The 16,046-nt window shown below is 44.9% G+C and overlaps 1 protein-coding gene and 1 non-coding gene across 8 annotated transcripts in view; one reads left to right on the top strand and one right to left on the bottom strand.

Moving 5' to 3' along the window:
* CARMIL1 (capping protein regulator and myosin 1 linker 1) overlaps positions 1–16,046 on the bottom strand; it is a 308,332-nt gene that overhangs the window by 142,028 nt on the left and 150,258 nt on the right. For all 7 annotated transcript variants that reach the window (XM_053223218.1, XM_053223219.1, XM_053223222.1 and 4 more), the window contains 3 exons: positions 11,573–11,648; positions 5,468–5,556; positions 4,153–4,247 (listed from right to left, as the gene is read on the bottom strand). In XM_053223218.1, the coding sequence (XP_053079193.1) occupies positions 4,153–4,247; positions 5,468–5,556; positions 11,573–11,648 (260 nt within the window). The remainder of the gene's footprint in view (positions 1–4,152; positions 4,248–5,467; positions 5,557–11,572; positions 11,649–16,046) is intronic.
* On the top strand, positions 15,442–15,525 carry TRNAR-UCG (transfer RNA arginine (anticodon UCG)). The gene has a single exon. It is a non-coding gene; the product is annotated as a tRNA-Arg (tRNA).

The following is a 16,046-nucleotide window of genomic DNA, read 5'->3' as shown; positions in this document are numbered from 1 at the left end:
TGCATTCTCCAAAACTACTCAACTTTGATCCAAAAAGTAATGTCAGATCCAAAGGGTTAGTCACGAGGAAATGACCCGGGACACCGTGGCTCAGACGCTGGGTCAGCCCTGGGACTTATCAGGCAAAGTTGATCAAGTTGAGCCGGGGCAGAGATTCCTCAGCCTTTTCTACCATGACTCACATAAAGCAACAGATCTGACATCCCAAGGAAGGAACCTCATACAAAAATAAACACACACACGTAGTAGAAAACTAAAACCGAAGTTTCTCCGGACAAATGCACTCTGATATTTTCTATTCTGTTCTAGTCCTTCCTCTTTGTTTTTTCAAACGCAGGTCATGAGCTATGGGGTTGATTTCATGGCCTGCTAGCGGGTCTTGACCTCCAATCTGCAAACACACGGGGACAGAAGGTCAAGAGCAAAGCTGGGGAACCGCCCCGACCCTGAATCCACAGTAAGAGCTCGTGCATGTGCGTGTGGTCTGCTCACTGCTGTGTGTGTCCTCCACACAGAGAGACAGCACGGGACCCAGCAGCCAAAAAGCAATGCACATACACACACACCCCAGCTTACTGATTCATACCCTACCCTCCTCCGCCACAAGCCCCTTAACAAGAGAAGTCTGTCTGTCCTTCATACATAAGTATGGCCCAAGGAGACTGAGCAGTAAATAACAGGAATTTGCTGCATCCACATTCCTATCACAAAGCGAGGAGCCAAACACTCTCTCCGAGAGTTTCCAAATGAGTCCCGGAGTGGATGGCCCAGGTACCAAATCAAATTCCATTTGGTGTTAAAATTCCTCAGACTTCTGGGCCGCTAAACTGTCTCTTCTTTGTGTTTCCTTGGTCTCTTGTATATGCTACACGCTCCAATTATAAATTCCTCCCCCCCATGCTTTTTATTGTTTTCGAACATAAAATACCATCACTGAACAGCTCAGAAACAAAAAAGCAGGAAATATTTTGCCTGGACGGAAGCTCGTATAAATATTTGACACTTAGTTGGATTCCTGGTGGGATTTTCATCCGTGAGGAGAAAAACTACCCATCATCTTCAGATACTTAGCCTGAATAAAGAGAAAAGTACACGGAATTTGTGTTCAGGAGGCTCCGCCCCCAGAGTGGAGGCAGGAAATACAGGTGCTGGCCGTTGTCCAAGAACACTGGCAAGTACATCAGTGAATGAATCTAGAATGGGCCGAAACAAGGGACGTCTCAGCTTGAGAGAACATTCTCAGGAGTGTCAAAAACTGAGCCTACGTGAGCAGAAACCATGCTGGCGAGTCAGTACGTGCGCACAAAGTTGAGGGGAACATCCTTGGAACGACCTGTGACTTTAGCTCCTGTGAATGAACCGCAGGTAAATGGAAAGACCCAGAAATCAGGGCTCAGAGGTAGGAATGTGGTGGACAGAAGCCCAGAAACATCATCTTTGAGCGCGTGGTCTGGTAGAAAAGAAGTCTCTGCAAACGTGGCCACGATTTTCAAAGCAACTGAAAAACTGCAGAAGAGAATTAAGATGAAATGAAATCAAACGCAATTTAAACGAAGGGCTTCTCGACGGACGTTGTCCAAGGTCTTCGGAGGACAAGGGGCAGGGACGAGAAGGAAGCAGGTGGAGGAGAAGTGTCCGCATGTAATTAGGATGTGCCACAATGACTGAGCGCTACCGGAGAAGTTGAAACCGAAGACGGGGGTCCGATGGGTAAAATCGTAGCTGAGGGGTAAGCCGTCCAGGAGGGTTCGCAGCAGCAAAGGAGACCCTGGGCCTCCCTGGCATCCTTCCTCCGAAGCCCACAGCTCACTGTATGTGGTCTTTTGGGTCCGGCTCCTTTCACCCGACATGAGGTTTCTGAGGTTCAACCACACAGGAGCAGGAATCAGCCCCTCACCCGCCTCCACCGCTGGGCCACGTGCCACGGTCCAGACGCCCACGATGTGTCCACCTGCTTGTCCACGGCGGGCACGAGGGCGGCCTCCACCGTTGGGCTCGCACGGGGAACGCGGCGACAAGCGCTCGCGAGTCTGGGCGTGAACACGGGCTCCGTCTCTCTTCGGTGAGATCCAGGAGGGGAGTTGCCGGGTCATGTGGCCAATCTGTGTTTAGCAGTTTAAGAGACCGTCCGACCAGCTTGCCAAGGGGCTGCACCGTTTTACGTTCCCGCCCGTAAAGCGGGTTCTCCCGTTTCCCACGTCCTCTCCGACCCCCACTCGGATCAGAGCCCTTCTACTGGTTATGAAGTGCGGTCTCACTGTGGTTTGAACTGCATTTCCCCGGCACTAAGGGGTGTCCCTTCCCGGCCGACTGCGCTGTGGATTCACATCCTTAAGGACCTGCCCCCCGTCAACAACCTCCCTCCACTGACTTCATCCCGTCACTGGATAAATATGGTTGGGTCCCACCCTCTCAAAAGCCAAACCAAAACAGCCATAAAGGTCTATAAACGGTAACCGACACGTAGATTTACCTCCACGTTTCCATTTCGTCCTATTCATCATTTTCTAGCATTTCACTAACAGAGACAACATCTGTTTCTTCCTAAAGAAATTCCTACGCCCCAAAGAAACCCCTACGCCAGGGCTACGCATCCATTATTTTCAGCTGTGGTTTATTCCATGAGGATGATTTCCATATGATCTCGTTTTCTAATTCAGCCTCAAACTGCCTTTAGACGGACTACTTTAAATGCTAGGAAGTTACTCTTTATTTTTGGCTTGAATACCACACGAGTGGGTGTCCTTTTCAAGGAAGAACGATGTCTATATCGGGACCACAGGGCAGAATTGAGTGTCTAGATCCGTACTGTCAGCTCCGTTTAATAATTAATCCTCATCAAATATATAACATTACAAGATGAAAGGCTTTCATTCAGCAATGCTGGAAAACATTTGCAGCAGCTAATGAAAACAAAATACTCCCTCTAGAGATAAAGCTAATTCTTTTTAAACCCCACCCACCAATGTTCTCCTGCTGAGAATTCAAATACTTAAGTTTCACATTCTAAACCTGCCAAGTCTTCCCTCTGCCCACACAAACACTTCTAAAGAAGGCCAGTCCTTCATTTTCTTCCTGTCCTCACATTCAAACCTGGTTAAATATTCAAAGATGTTTGTGGTAGACAGGACAGTAAGATGGCCCTCAAGATTCCTGTCCCCTGCTATGCATGCCCTGTACAATTTCCTCCAGTGTGTGGGGCAGACTAATGATATGATTGGGCCACTGATCAGTTGACTTTGAGTTCATCGGAAGGGAGACTGTCCTGGGTGGGCCTGACCCAAGCAGGTGCTCCATGTAAATTTTTTTTTTTTGTACATGTTTTTATTTTTGAAAGACAGAGACAGAGCACAAGTGGGGGAGGGGCAGAGCAAAGGAGACACAGAATCATAAGCAGGCTCCAGGTTCTGAGCTGTCAGCACACAGCCCGATGCGGGGCTCGAACCCACAAACCATGAGATCATGACCTGAGCCGAAGTCGGACGCCCAACCGACTGAGCCACCCAGACGCCCCTCAGATGCTCTATTTAAAAGAAAGGCAGGCATCAAAGACATGTGCTCCTTACTGCCTCGAGCGCAAAGCAACCTGGCATGTTTTAAGAGAAGGCATCGTGTAGCAAGGTTCCGGGTGCTGGGAGCGGTCCCCAGTGAGAGCTAGCAAAAAAACAGTGACCTCTGTCCTCCCAACCCAAGGACGTTAATTCTGCCAACAGCCAGTAAGCTTGGGCCCATAAGGTCACGATCACAGCCACACCTGACCACTTGATCTCAGCCTGTGATGCTGAGTGGACGGCCCAGCACACCTCTGCCCAGACTAGAACCCAAGGAAACTGTCAGGTAATACATCCGTGTCATTTTAGGCTGCCATGTTGCTGGCAATTTGTTATGTAGCCACAAAAAACTAATACAACAGTTTGAAAACAATAGCCTCCTTTCTGCCTGTGTCTCTTCAAAAGAAGTTAATCAGATAATGGATTTTAGCACCAGTATCTTCATCAAAGGGTAGAGAAAATGTAGAAGCCGAACAAAGCCACCAGTAGAATCTGTTACGTAATTACAGCTGAGCTTGACCGCGTTCTTACGGTGTGGCTATTCAAACTCCCTAATTCTCTTACAATTCTGGCATCAGTGATCACAGGAATGCTACAGTACCTCGGTCTTCCAGCGGGTTGCCAGCAAGGTTAACTGTGTGGAGTCCTGAGTTGGGATTATGCGCTAAAGCGCTGGCCAGTTTTTGCGCAAAATCTCTGCAAGGAAACAAAACAGTTAGCTTACATAACACAAAATGTACACCTGCTCAAATAAAACACTTGAAAGCTAGAAAAGTTAGAGTGAAATCTAAAAAAAAAGGAAATCCTTCTTTACAATATTAACCTGTAGACCATCTACTCGTTAACACCCGATCTATGTTACACAGGTCTATATTCCTCAATAGAGTATCTGTTATGCCAGGGCCAAAATCTGGTTCATTCTGATTAGCCACAACCTCCTTCAAGAGCAAAAAGAAAAGAGGTAACTGCCCCCTTTAAAGACACATTCCGGGATGCTATGAATAGGACTACTTAGAGTCCCTTCATAACTTAAAAAAAAATCCTGAATTGCACCTACATTCCATGAAGGTTGCAACAGGCTGTTCACTAGACCTTAATTCTCATTTCATGCAATGCTCTCAATGCAAAACTGATTGCCCTGATTATTGAGTTTAAAGGCTACAGTTGCTAACACTATGTTGTAACAAAAATCAAAATCACTATTTTAGGTACGTTGTACTCAAAGTAACACACTAAGTGCCGTGAATATGAAACCTTCAGCCGTCCTCACCGAGGAGCAGTGGAGTCTTTGTTCTGGCTGATTCGAACTCCACATAAGCAGGCGTACTGACTACTGAACCCCCACCTACTACTGAACAAGGCAAGTACGAATTTGGAAAGAGAGAGAAATGGCTAAAACATATCAAAGCAAAGCCATAAAATTATATTAAATGTGTTACATAAAATTGTACCACAAGTGATACTCACAAAAGCTGACACATAGCATCTGTAACAGGAAAGATACTTTTCTAAGGACTTTATATGTATTAATTCATTTATCGTCACAACCATAATTCTGTAAGGTAGACACGACTATTTTCTCCATCTTAAAGATGAAGAAACTGAGGCACAGAAGTGAGGCAATTCGCCCAAGGCCACGAGGCACCTGGCTCAGGGTCCATCCTCTCACCCACCACACCAGGCTCCCTCCAGCGACACAACAATAAAAGATGTTATAAAACCCTTGACCTTCATGAGGATGGGGAACACAGGGATCTGTTTGTTTGTTTGTTTGTTTGTTTGTTTGTTTTTAGAAGGGAAACACTACACTTGTATATGTGAGCAGCCCAACCTTTTTTTAAAATCCAAGTATTAATTTTAAGGAAACAGCAGAAAGATTTTAAGCAATATACTGACATATTCTGGAAGATACTCACGTTCTAAGTCCAGCGTTTTCCAACACCAATTCCTCCAGCCGATTGGACCTACTCACCACCCTCAGTATCTGTTCACAGACATCAGTGGACTGTAACAGAAAGCATTCTTTGACCACGTCACGAAGTCTAAGGGCAACCTCACTTTGCTGTGACAAACCCACACAGATGCCAAGTTCTAATTAAATGAGCCATTTATTCGTGCACTCGTTCACGCAACAAAACCTGAATTACCATCTATTCCTACGCACCGTCACGTTCGAGGTCCAGGGGATTCAATGATATAAAGGACAAAAAGTTGCTACCTTTCAGAGTGTACCATCCAGCAGGGCAATCAGACAAGAACACAGACAATTACGATAGACTAATTAAAAGGCCACTTTAGGGGCCCCTGGGTGGCTCAGTCGGTTGAGGGTCCCGACTTCGGCTCCAGTCACGATCTCCGGTTTGTGAGTTCGAGCCCCATGTCAGGCTCTATGCTGACAGCTCGCTTGGAGCCTGGAGCCTGCTTCGGATTCTGTGTCTCCCTCTCTCTCTGCCCCTCCCCCACTCATGCCTGCTCGCTTGCTCTCTCTCTCTCTCTCTCTCTCGCAAAAAAAAATAAATAAATGAACATTTAAAAATTTTTTTTAAATAAATAAATAAATAAAATAAAATAAAAGGCCATTTTAGTTGTGCTGGGGCCACTCAGAGGCGCATCCCAATTTTGGGACAACCAAAAGTAATTCCCAAGGAAAGTGATCTCCAGAAAGGATAACAAAAGACTGTGTGGAGGCCATGATGGTAAAAACATGATGTTCCCTTTACTGAGCTCTTGTCTTGTGCTAGGCCCTGAGCTAACCCTTTATGTGTGTGTCATTATAAAACTGTTAAGTATCGTTATTCCCTTTTTACAGATAAGAAAGTTAAGGTTTAAAGGCGTCATGTCCTTTAAAAGGGTGGCCGAATGAGCACTTGATAAATGTTTACTATTACGATGTTCCCACTAGCATTCTCTAAGATAAAGGGGGACACAACCCAATGAGAGTTTAGCAAATACTCCCTCGTGTAAATAAACATTAGATTGTTTTAAATTATGTAGTTGTGTTATGTATTTCTGTCAAAATATTTTAAGTGCTCCAATATAATATTAAATGAAATGCGGAATTATTGTGAAATGTCTAATAAAGATTGCAACCACTGAAACGGCTAATGTAAGTAGCACAGGGCTTGAAGGTGTCATGAAAAAATGAAAAGTTGTGTCCTGGCTGCAGAATTGTACCACATTTTTTTTCTTTTAAATTTTCATATGCTAATGTTTTTATATTTATGTTTAAGGCAGCTCCTGACTTTAAAATTATTTATACATTAAAAAGTGATTTTAAAATCTCCTTACAAGTTAGGGTCTATTTAGGGCGCCTGGGTGGCTCAGTCGGTTAAGCGTCTGACTTCGGCTCAGGTCATGATCTCACAGTCCGTGAGTTCGAGCCCCGCGTCGGGCTCTATGCTGACAGCTCAGAGCCTGGAGCCTGCTTCACATTCTGTGTCTCCCTCTCTCTCTGACCCTCCCCCGTTCATGCTCTGTCTCTCTCTGTCTCAAAAATAAATAAACATTAAAAAAAATTAAAAAAAAAACAAGTTAGGGTCTATTTAAATCCCTTATGATGAAAGAAAGGAAGGAAGGAAGGAAGGAAGGAAGGAAGGAAGGAAGGAAGGAAGGAAGAAAAAGAGAAAAGGGGAGGGAAAGAAAGAAAGAAAGAAAGAAAGAAAGAAAGAAAGAAAGAAAGAAAGAAAGAAAGAAAGGAAGGAAGAAAAAGAGAAAAGGGAAGGGAGGGAAGGAGAGGGAGAGAGAGAAAGAGAGAGAGGGAGGGAGGAACTGAGGAAAGGAGTGGGAGGGAGGAAGGAAGGAGGGAGTTCTATGTGCTGTGGCATACTATAATCAAAGCAGTTTCTTTACCTCAAATATCACACAAATTTACAATTCTTTGATTTATCAGATCATATATATCCAAATGGATTAAGCATCACTAGAACAGTCTGAAATAGAACAAAACTCACTAGTGAGCACCCTTTAGAAAACCCCACTTGGAAACACGCAAGTCCCACAGCATCTGAGGCATTTATAATTCTTATGTGGTGTTTGAATCCATTCTGTCTACAATGTTACTTTCACATGGTCCCCGAGTTACTGATGTGTCCCACAGATTGACAAAGGAAGAGGAAAACTAATTCCCATTGACCGAATGCCTGCAATTTACATTATGCTGACGGTGGTGATTTTCAAAATGGTGGCCCCCCTCATCAGTGTAATTCTGTATCTTACAATATACAACCAGGTGAATAGATCTTACTTTGTGTTGGCATGATAAAAAGTGATTGCTTCGACAATGTTTTTGCAGGAATTATCCTAATTTCCAAAAACAATCTATGGTATCATTACCTTTCCAGGGCGACCTCACGAAGCATCCAGAAAAGCAATTTCCCAAAGCAGAGCTTTCATTTACCCATTGGGTATAATTACTGTAATAAAAATTTATTACAGAAAATGTGCAAAAAGTATGCCCAGCTTTTCTTTAGAATGCCAGTAGGGGAGAGGTATAACAAGTCATTTACGTCTACGTTAATTTTGTTACTTTTTACTAAGTGCCAAGTACGTGAAAAGAATTGTTTTCTATACTAAGAATATATGGGATGAAGTTTTTAAAGCGATACGCACATACAGCCAAACCTAGATGGCAAGTAACATGTGACCATACTGCCATGCTCCCCAGATGTCAACTGTCTGTTCAACCCTATGTTCACCAGTTTAGGGAGACAAAGTTCTTAACAAATTAAGACAATGCCTCTCCAAGAGCTTGCATTTAGTTAAAACTCGAAAGTATACAGTAAGGGGCACCTGGGTGGCTCAGTCAGTTAAGTGTCTGACTCTTGATTTCAGCCTAGGTCATGATCTCACAGTGGTGGGATCGAGCCCCACATGGGGCTCCATGCTGAGCACAGAGCCTGCTGAAGATTTTCTCTTTCTCTCCCTCTCTCTCTTTCAAAAAAAAAAACAGGTATATAATAAAAACTAGGGGAATTGCTGTCGGGAACAATGGAACTAATGAGAAATAAAAGGCATATGGAATTTTTATATCTAAAAGGAACTACATACAACTGGCCCAACCACGCCATCTTTAAAAGATTTGAAAAGACCCCATGATGCTCGCCGACTCGCCTAAATTACAAAATCAGGCCTTGAGCAAGACCACCAATCAACTGCGGTTTTAATCAGTGGAGAATATGAGACAGGAACTTGGTCCTAATTGCAAATTTGGCATATTAAAAAAAAAATCCCTCCATCCTCCTGTTTAACTTAGGGAGAGGGATTACGAGTAGAGTCATAAGATGAGCAGAAAGCGAATGTGACCTGTTTGTCTTGTGGTGCCCTCACATAAGGGGCTTTTAGTGAGCCAGGAGCAATCTTAACAACCCGGAGAATGTATACAACTTGAGAGAAAGTCACTCTTTTTTGCCAAGCATTTCCCGTTTTAAAAAGCCCAGGGGTTTGGGCGTCTCGATGTCTCAGTCGGTTGAGCGTCCAGCTCAGGTCATAATCTCATAGTTCATGAGTTCAAGCCCCACGTCGGGCTCTGTGCTGACAGCTCAGAGCCTGGAGCCTGCTTTGGATTCTGTGTCTCCCTCTCTCTCTGCCCCTCCTCCACTCATGCTCTGTCTCTCTCTCAAAAATTTAAAAAAAAAAAATCAAAAAAATAAAATAAAATTAAATTAAATTAAATTAAATTAAATTAAATTAAAAGTCCAGCGGCGCTTGGGTGGTTCAGTGGGGTAAGCGTCCAGCTTCAGCTCAGGTCACGATCTTACGGTTCGTGAGGTCAAGCCCCACATCGGGCTCCGTGCTGGCGGTGTGGAGCCTGCTTGGTATTCTAGCTCTCTCCTCTCTCTTTGCCCCTTCTCCACTCACGCTTTCTCTCTTTCTCACAAAATAAATAAATAAACTTAAAAAAAAAAAGTCCAAAGAAAGTGGAATACTGTCGTCTCCTCCAATAAGCCACATATTAGAAAATGTTCTGAGACTGCATATCGCAAGACCCATCAAAGGGGCAAGTGTCCGTTCTTTTCAACTTCGGGTGAAAACTCATGAAGAATTGCCATTCCTTTTGAAGACGGAAGGCTGATATCCCCAAGACCACTTTTCGTTTTAAAATACCGAATGTTAAAAATATACACGTGTGTTTTTGCGCTTCAATCTTCGCTAACGGAAAAGCCGTAAAGGGCAGCCCTCGCCTCCCTTCGCCATCCTTCCTTTCACCCCAGCACACCGGGGAGAAATCGTGACAGAAGGGCAGCACCACTGGCCGGGACACATCCCTGTAACAGCGGGCTGGGACGATTTCCCAAAGTGGGTCTGCATCAGCTCCTCAGAGCTCTCCTGTGCCCCATTCACCAACTTACAGGAATGTTTTAATGAGCCAGGTGAACTGACTTGGTAGAGAAGCATTGCTCTCACTGATCCCACAATCCCTGAACTAATCCGCTTCTCATTTCCCCATCGGCTCCCCTCACCGGTCTGTCACCGCCGTTGGCTCCGTCCTACAAATGGTCCCCATCCCAGCAAGCAGCAAACAGCAAGCAAGGAGAGGCTTCTGTCCCCCAGATCTGACCCTCCATCATGGCCTCTGGTCTGTTCCCTGGGAGTTCACCTGCCCTCGCCCCCACCATCCCCAGCTCCATCACCACTGACCTCAGAAACTCCCCCTATTTAGCTGATACAGTTTCCAGAATTCGCAGCCCCACACTCGTTCATTTCTCAGCCTCTTCGCTAGTCTGTGACAGCAGTAACAACAGTTAACAGTTAAAAAATGCCTGTAATAGGTCAGGTAATGTGTTCACATTTCTGTCCACATTATTTACTCCTCTGAATAATCTGCAAATTAGCTATACATGTATGGCTACGCCCATTCATTCGTGGTCCAACCTAATTTGACATCTGTTCATTAAATCAATTTTTATGGAATAGCTATTAGGAGCCATATACTCTGATAAGCTCTGGAGAGAGACGAATGAGACACGAGGTCCAAATAACTCTCAATAATAGGTATGCAGGAAGCTGAGGCCCTGGAACGTCCAGTGACTTAGCTAAGGTCACATGGCCTTGTCATGAGTCATAATCTGAGACCCAGGTTTGTTTCCCAGCCCACACTCTTTCTATACCACGCCGGCTCTCCGTGGACCCCAAACGAGTTCAGCCCAAGCTCGTGCTAATAATGCCTTTCAGCCCCTCACTCCCCAGTAAATTCAGAGAACAAGCAGCCTGTCCACCAGCAAATCTCAACCCTCCACTTTCTACAGATCCACGTCTCAATCAAAATCCTACCTCTTCACTATGAAAATCTTAAGCCCCCAGTTTCCACGCTCCCTGAAGGCCGGAGGCTTGAAGGTAAGAGTCGCCGATAAAACAACCTGTAGATGACTTCCTGTCCTAAAATGAAGTAGCAGAAAGCTAACCGGTGGATAAGTCTCTGTCCACACGGCTGCTTTGAACGTGCAGACAATCCCCAACAGGGCGTCTTTTTCCACTGGTAAAAGAGACCGAAAACGTGGCTCCCACATACCTTCTGAAAACCAACACTGCCCTTTGATTTCGTTTCCGTTACATATAAATCTGCCCCAGAGCTCATCCAGAGAATTAATGTTAACGACCATAACTCAACCAGACCAACTCAACCTGGTAACATTTCCCCAAATTCTTAGGAAGGGAGGCTTCGTGGAGACGGAAGGCAGGATAGAAACGTAAAATCTGCTGTTGGCAGCTGTGCAGACGTAACTTTGTTTTTGCCGACAGAATGAGTGTGTGTGCTGAAGGCTACACTAAATTGTGTCTTTCTGTTCATTATCTAAAATTGCCTGAAGCAGCTGGAAACGTGAGGAGGTACTTCTCCGGAGCATCTCACATGACAAATTGGGTGCAGCGGCATGCAGATCATTCACGGGAAAAATATCTGCTCAAGAAAGAAGCATGTGCGCAGCTCGCCAGATCAGTAGGAAAACAAATGTGTTTCTGAAAACGATCGGGCTTTTGAAACTCAGCGCAGCTAAGCGACCTTTGCAAGAGCTCCACTTTCTTACCAGTTTCAGATCCTTGGAAGACAACTTCGTGAACCACTGGTTGTACTCCAGAGCAGCAATGATGGGTATCAGGTCCCTAGAGGCAGAAATAACAAGACACGTGAAAGCACTTTTAGGACAGCCATATTGGCACTTGACTTTCAACCTGTGACATCCAAGTTTACTTGTTCGTTTCTATCATTCAAAGCACAGCCTCCAGCTGCAACGACTTCCACTGCTAGACAACGGTTAAAGTCTCCAGGACAGACCTTCACGTCTGTAAGCAGAATTCCTAAAGGCTGGCGTTAAATCACTTCGAGGGACTTTGATGGCTGTATCCGGAGGAAAAGAGACCTGTAGAGCGTGTGCTCAGAGACCTTCCTTGCTCTAAGAGAAACTGTACGTCTAGTTCTCTATTAGCAAGTCTCTACCTTTAACCATCAAGAATGTCATATACAGTTCACCTCTGACCAATATGGCTTCGAACTACATGGATTTATTTAATAAAAAAATACACTATTCTAAAGGTATCTTCTCTTCTTTATGACTTCCTTAATAACATTTTCTTTCCTCTAGCTTACTTTATGGTAAGAACATATAATACATGAAAATATGTGTTAAATACTTAGGTTATTGACAAGGCTGTCGGTCAACACTAAGCTATTAGTGCTTAAGCTCTGGGGGAGTCGAAAGCTTGGGATTTTCTACTGCGTGGGAGACTCGGTGCCCCAGCCCCCCACTCTCCCACCACTGTGAAGAGTCAACTGAACTCTCCAGTTTATAATGCAAGCAAGGACACTGTCTAGCCTTGTAGATAATAAGCGACCCTGAATGGATCCCCGAGGCTTAGCAAGCATCCTACAACCATTTGGAACTTTCCCGTAGTTCCTGATGCTGATGACACACATGAGACAGCCCAGGTGCATTTTTGTCTCATGCTTCCCACAAACTCTTCAGCCAATGAAGGAACTATGTGCTTCAGGGAGCCACCTGCATCGTGTTTTTCCAGCTTGATCTCTCCTACAACATGAGCCCCTAACTCATGCACAAGCCAAGAAGCAGACAACTCACTACTCATCAAACACACCATACAATTTCACGGTCGGAAGCATCTTTCAGTGCTGTGTTCACCTAGGAAAATCCCTGCACCCTTCGACGCATATATCACACAGCTCCTGTCTGGGCTCCCCTGGGCCACCCCAGCCAGCACCCTGTCCGCATCTCTATTTAGCATTAATTTTATTCTGCCTCGGAGTCATTTTATTCTGTCTCTGTATTCAACATTTGTTGCCCACCACCCCCAGGCTGTAAGTTCTGTGAAAACCAACTCTCTCTCTTCCAGTTTCAGCCAGGCCATAATCAGTGTCATCCTCCTGGCGTGACACCTGGCAAACACTCAAACTGTTGCTGAGACGGAAAAGAAAGGCAGAAGGTGGAGAGAGTGGCAAAATCCACATTATTTCATAGCCTCTGCGTACCGGGCCCTGTGGCAGGCACACTACTCAGGCTATCTCATTTAACCATACGTCTGGCTTCGTCAGACATGCTTTAAAAAGGAGGGGCGCCTGGGTAGGGCTCAGTCAGTTGAACATCTGACTTCCACTGAGGTCGTGATCTCACAGTTCATGGGTTTGAGCCTCACGTCGGGCTCTGCGCTGAAAGCTAGGAGCCTGGAGCCCGCTTTGGATTCTGGGTCTCCCCCTCTCTCTCTGCCCCTCCCGAGCTTGCTTGCTTGCTCTCTCTCTCTCTAATTAAAAAAAATAAATAATAAAGGAGAAACAAGTCCCTGCAGGTAGGCGAGAGAAACAATGCAAAAAAAAAAAAAAAAAAAAAAAAAAAACCTCTCAGTCACGTGGTTCCATATGCCATCTGTCCAACGGAAGAGCCTCTTTATCAATTTTTGCTTAAGTTTCAGATTTAAAACCATGAACAGCAACCCTTCCCATAGGTCTTCACTCCCGTCCCTGCTCCCCACGGACCGCGTGCCAGAGTCAACGCCATTTGCTCCCCCTGCGATCTGGGGACAGTCGCTTCTCTGACGGCAAATGCCGGCTTATCACACACTTGGTTCAGGGGTTTTCCCTGTACTTCTCCATTCAGGAGCCACGGCGGCTCCTTCTCATCTTATTTCCTTGTGTGGATTTAATGTCAAGCAGGGATGACACTTCAGAACCTCTTTATTGTGTGTGCTAGTCTGTCACTTGATTTGAAGGACAGCTGGCTTTTGTCATAATGAAGTCGTTTTCAGGAACCGAAGAGCACATCATTTATAGAAGCAGGTTTTACATTGTCACAGGGGGCAGGACAGCATCAGCTCTAAAACAACATGAAAAAATCCTGAAAAGGCAGACTGAAGTCCACAGGCGAAGGGAGAAGAATCCAGGCAGAGGAAATGGTCGACAGAGCAAGGTACGGCTTAGTCAGAGATTTTAGATCCGACACCAAAAGCATGATCCACAAAAGGAAAAATTGATAAATTGGACTTCACCTGGTAAAGTGGAAAAATCAGTTTTTCCTTGGCAAATATTTGCACATCACGTTTCTAACGAAGAACTTGATATCAGAATGTATAAAGAGGTTAATGATAAGAAACAACCGAGTTTTTAAAAATAAGCAAAAGAGGTGAGCCTGGGGGGCTCAGTCGGGTAAGCGTCCGACTTCCGCTCAGGTCATGATCTCGCGGTTTCGTGGGTTCGAGCCCCGCGTCGGGCTCTGTGCTGATGGCTCGGAGCCTGGAGCCTGCTTCGGATTCTGTGTCCCCCTCTCTCTGCCCCTCCCCCACTGATGCTCTGTCTCTGACTCTCAAAAATAAGAATAATAAAAAAAAGTTAAAAATAAGCAAAAGATTTAAAGAGCTACTTCACCAAAGAAGATATATCAATGGCAAAGAAGTACATAAAAAGATGTCTGAAATTATTAACCATTAAAGAAATGCAATTTAAAGCCAAAACAAGATGCCACTCCAAACTTAGTGAATCGCTAAAATTGAAAACGAAAAAATGCCAAGCGACTGGAACCTCATACGTTGCTGATGGGAATCCTAATGGCATACTTGGTGTGGAAAACAGTCGGACAGTGTCTATGATATTCAATACACGCTGACCGTAAGATCCAACAACCTCAATCCTAGATACTCAACCAAGAGAAATAAAAACGTGTACTTCCACAAAAACTTATATGTTACTGTTTATAACGGCTGTATCCATAATGGTCAGACACTGGAGACAACATGGGTATCTTCCACCGATGCTGGGGGACTTCCAAGGCGAGGTAAGAAAAGGCAATAATATGGCGTCTGCTTAGTTCCTTCTGCTGGTTCACCCATGGAATCCGGCCGCCCTGCTCTGAGAAAGGCCAGGCCACGTGGAAGTGTCCCAGCAGACAGCCAGCATCAACTACCAGACCCGTGAATAAGGAAGCCTTCAAGATGGTTCCAGACCCAGCCCATATCTGACTGTAACAGCTGGAAAGAGCCCAAGCAAAAACCACCTAGCGGAGCCTAATCAAGCCCAGAGCTGTGACGGACAATTAACAAGGGACGGCTCTTGCTGTAGTCCATTACGTTTGGAATGGTTCGTATATAGCAACAGATAACCAGAACACTTAGTATCTAGAAATAAGGCTTGAAAGTGAAGGGAACATGACTGTTGACAGGGTGACCATTACAAAGCTTTTAAGCAGAGAAATGTTTCAGGAAGTTAACAATTTCAGCAATGTAGGCAGGATGTATCAGAGGAAGGTAACAATTTTCATTATGCAGGCAAGAGGTACTGGGGAGAGGAGAGAAGCCTGAGGCAGAAAGCAGGTACAGAGGCTAGCTAGAACAAGAGCCAAGGCAAAATAATATTTTTTTCTGAAATTTATTAAACACTTAATACAACCCCAGGGGCGCCTGGGTGGCTCAGTCGGTTGAGCGTCTGACTTCGGCTCAGGCCATGATCTCACGGTTGTGGGTTCGAGCCCCGCATCAGGCTCTATGCTGACAGCTCAGAGCCTGGAGCCTGCTTCAGACTCTGTGTCTCCCTCTCTCTCTGCCCCTCCGCCGCTCATGCTTTGTCTCACTCTGTTTCTCAAAAATAAGTAAATGTAAAAAAAAAAAATTTTTTTTAATTAAAAAAAAAAACAAAGACTTAATACAACCCCAAATGAAACATGCACGCTTTTGTAACGCAACTACAAAGAAACACAAGGACTGTTAGAATAACTGTTCCATCAGGTAAGGTAGGAGTACAGGGGGAACCATGACTGAAAATTGACTTATTAAAGTCTTCTTCGAAGAGGCAATAGACTGTTTCTCGACCTCAAGGGCGGACACAGTGGTTGACTTTACCATTATTTGCATTCTGGTACACGGAACGGCAAACTTTTCTCTAAGTAAACAACTGTAAGAATGGCCTCAACAGCATTACTCAACCTAGTCATTAAGCTAACCCAAATATCCAATCAACCGCAGAATGGATAACTTGTAGAATGGTCACACATCAGAATACAAAAC

The sequence above is a fragment of the Acinonyx jubatus genome, chromosome B2, assembly GCF_027475565.1.
Source record: "Acinonyx jubatus isolate Ajub_Pintada_27869175 chromosome B2, VMU_Ajub_asm_v1.0, whole genome shotgun sequence".
NCBI classification, from domain to species: Eukaryota; Metazoa; Chordata; class Mammalia; order Carnivora; family Felidae; genus Acinonyx; species Acinonyx jubatus.
The sequence above is the reverse complement of the archived record's forward strand: the minus strand, read 5'-3'. Positions and strand labels throughout refer to the sequence as shown.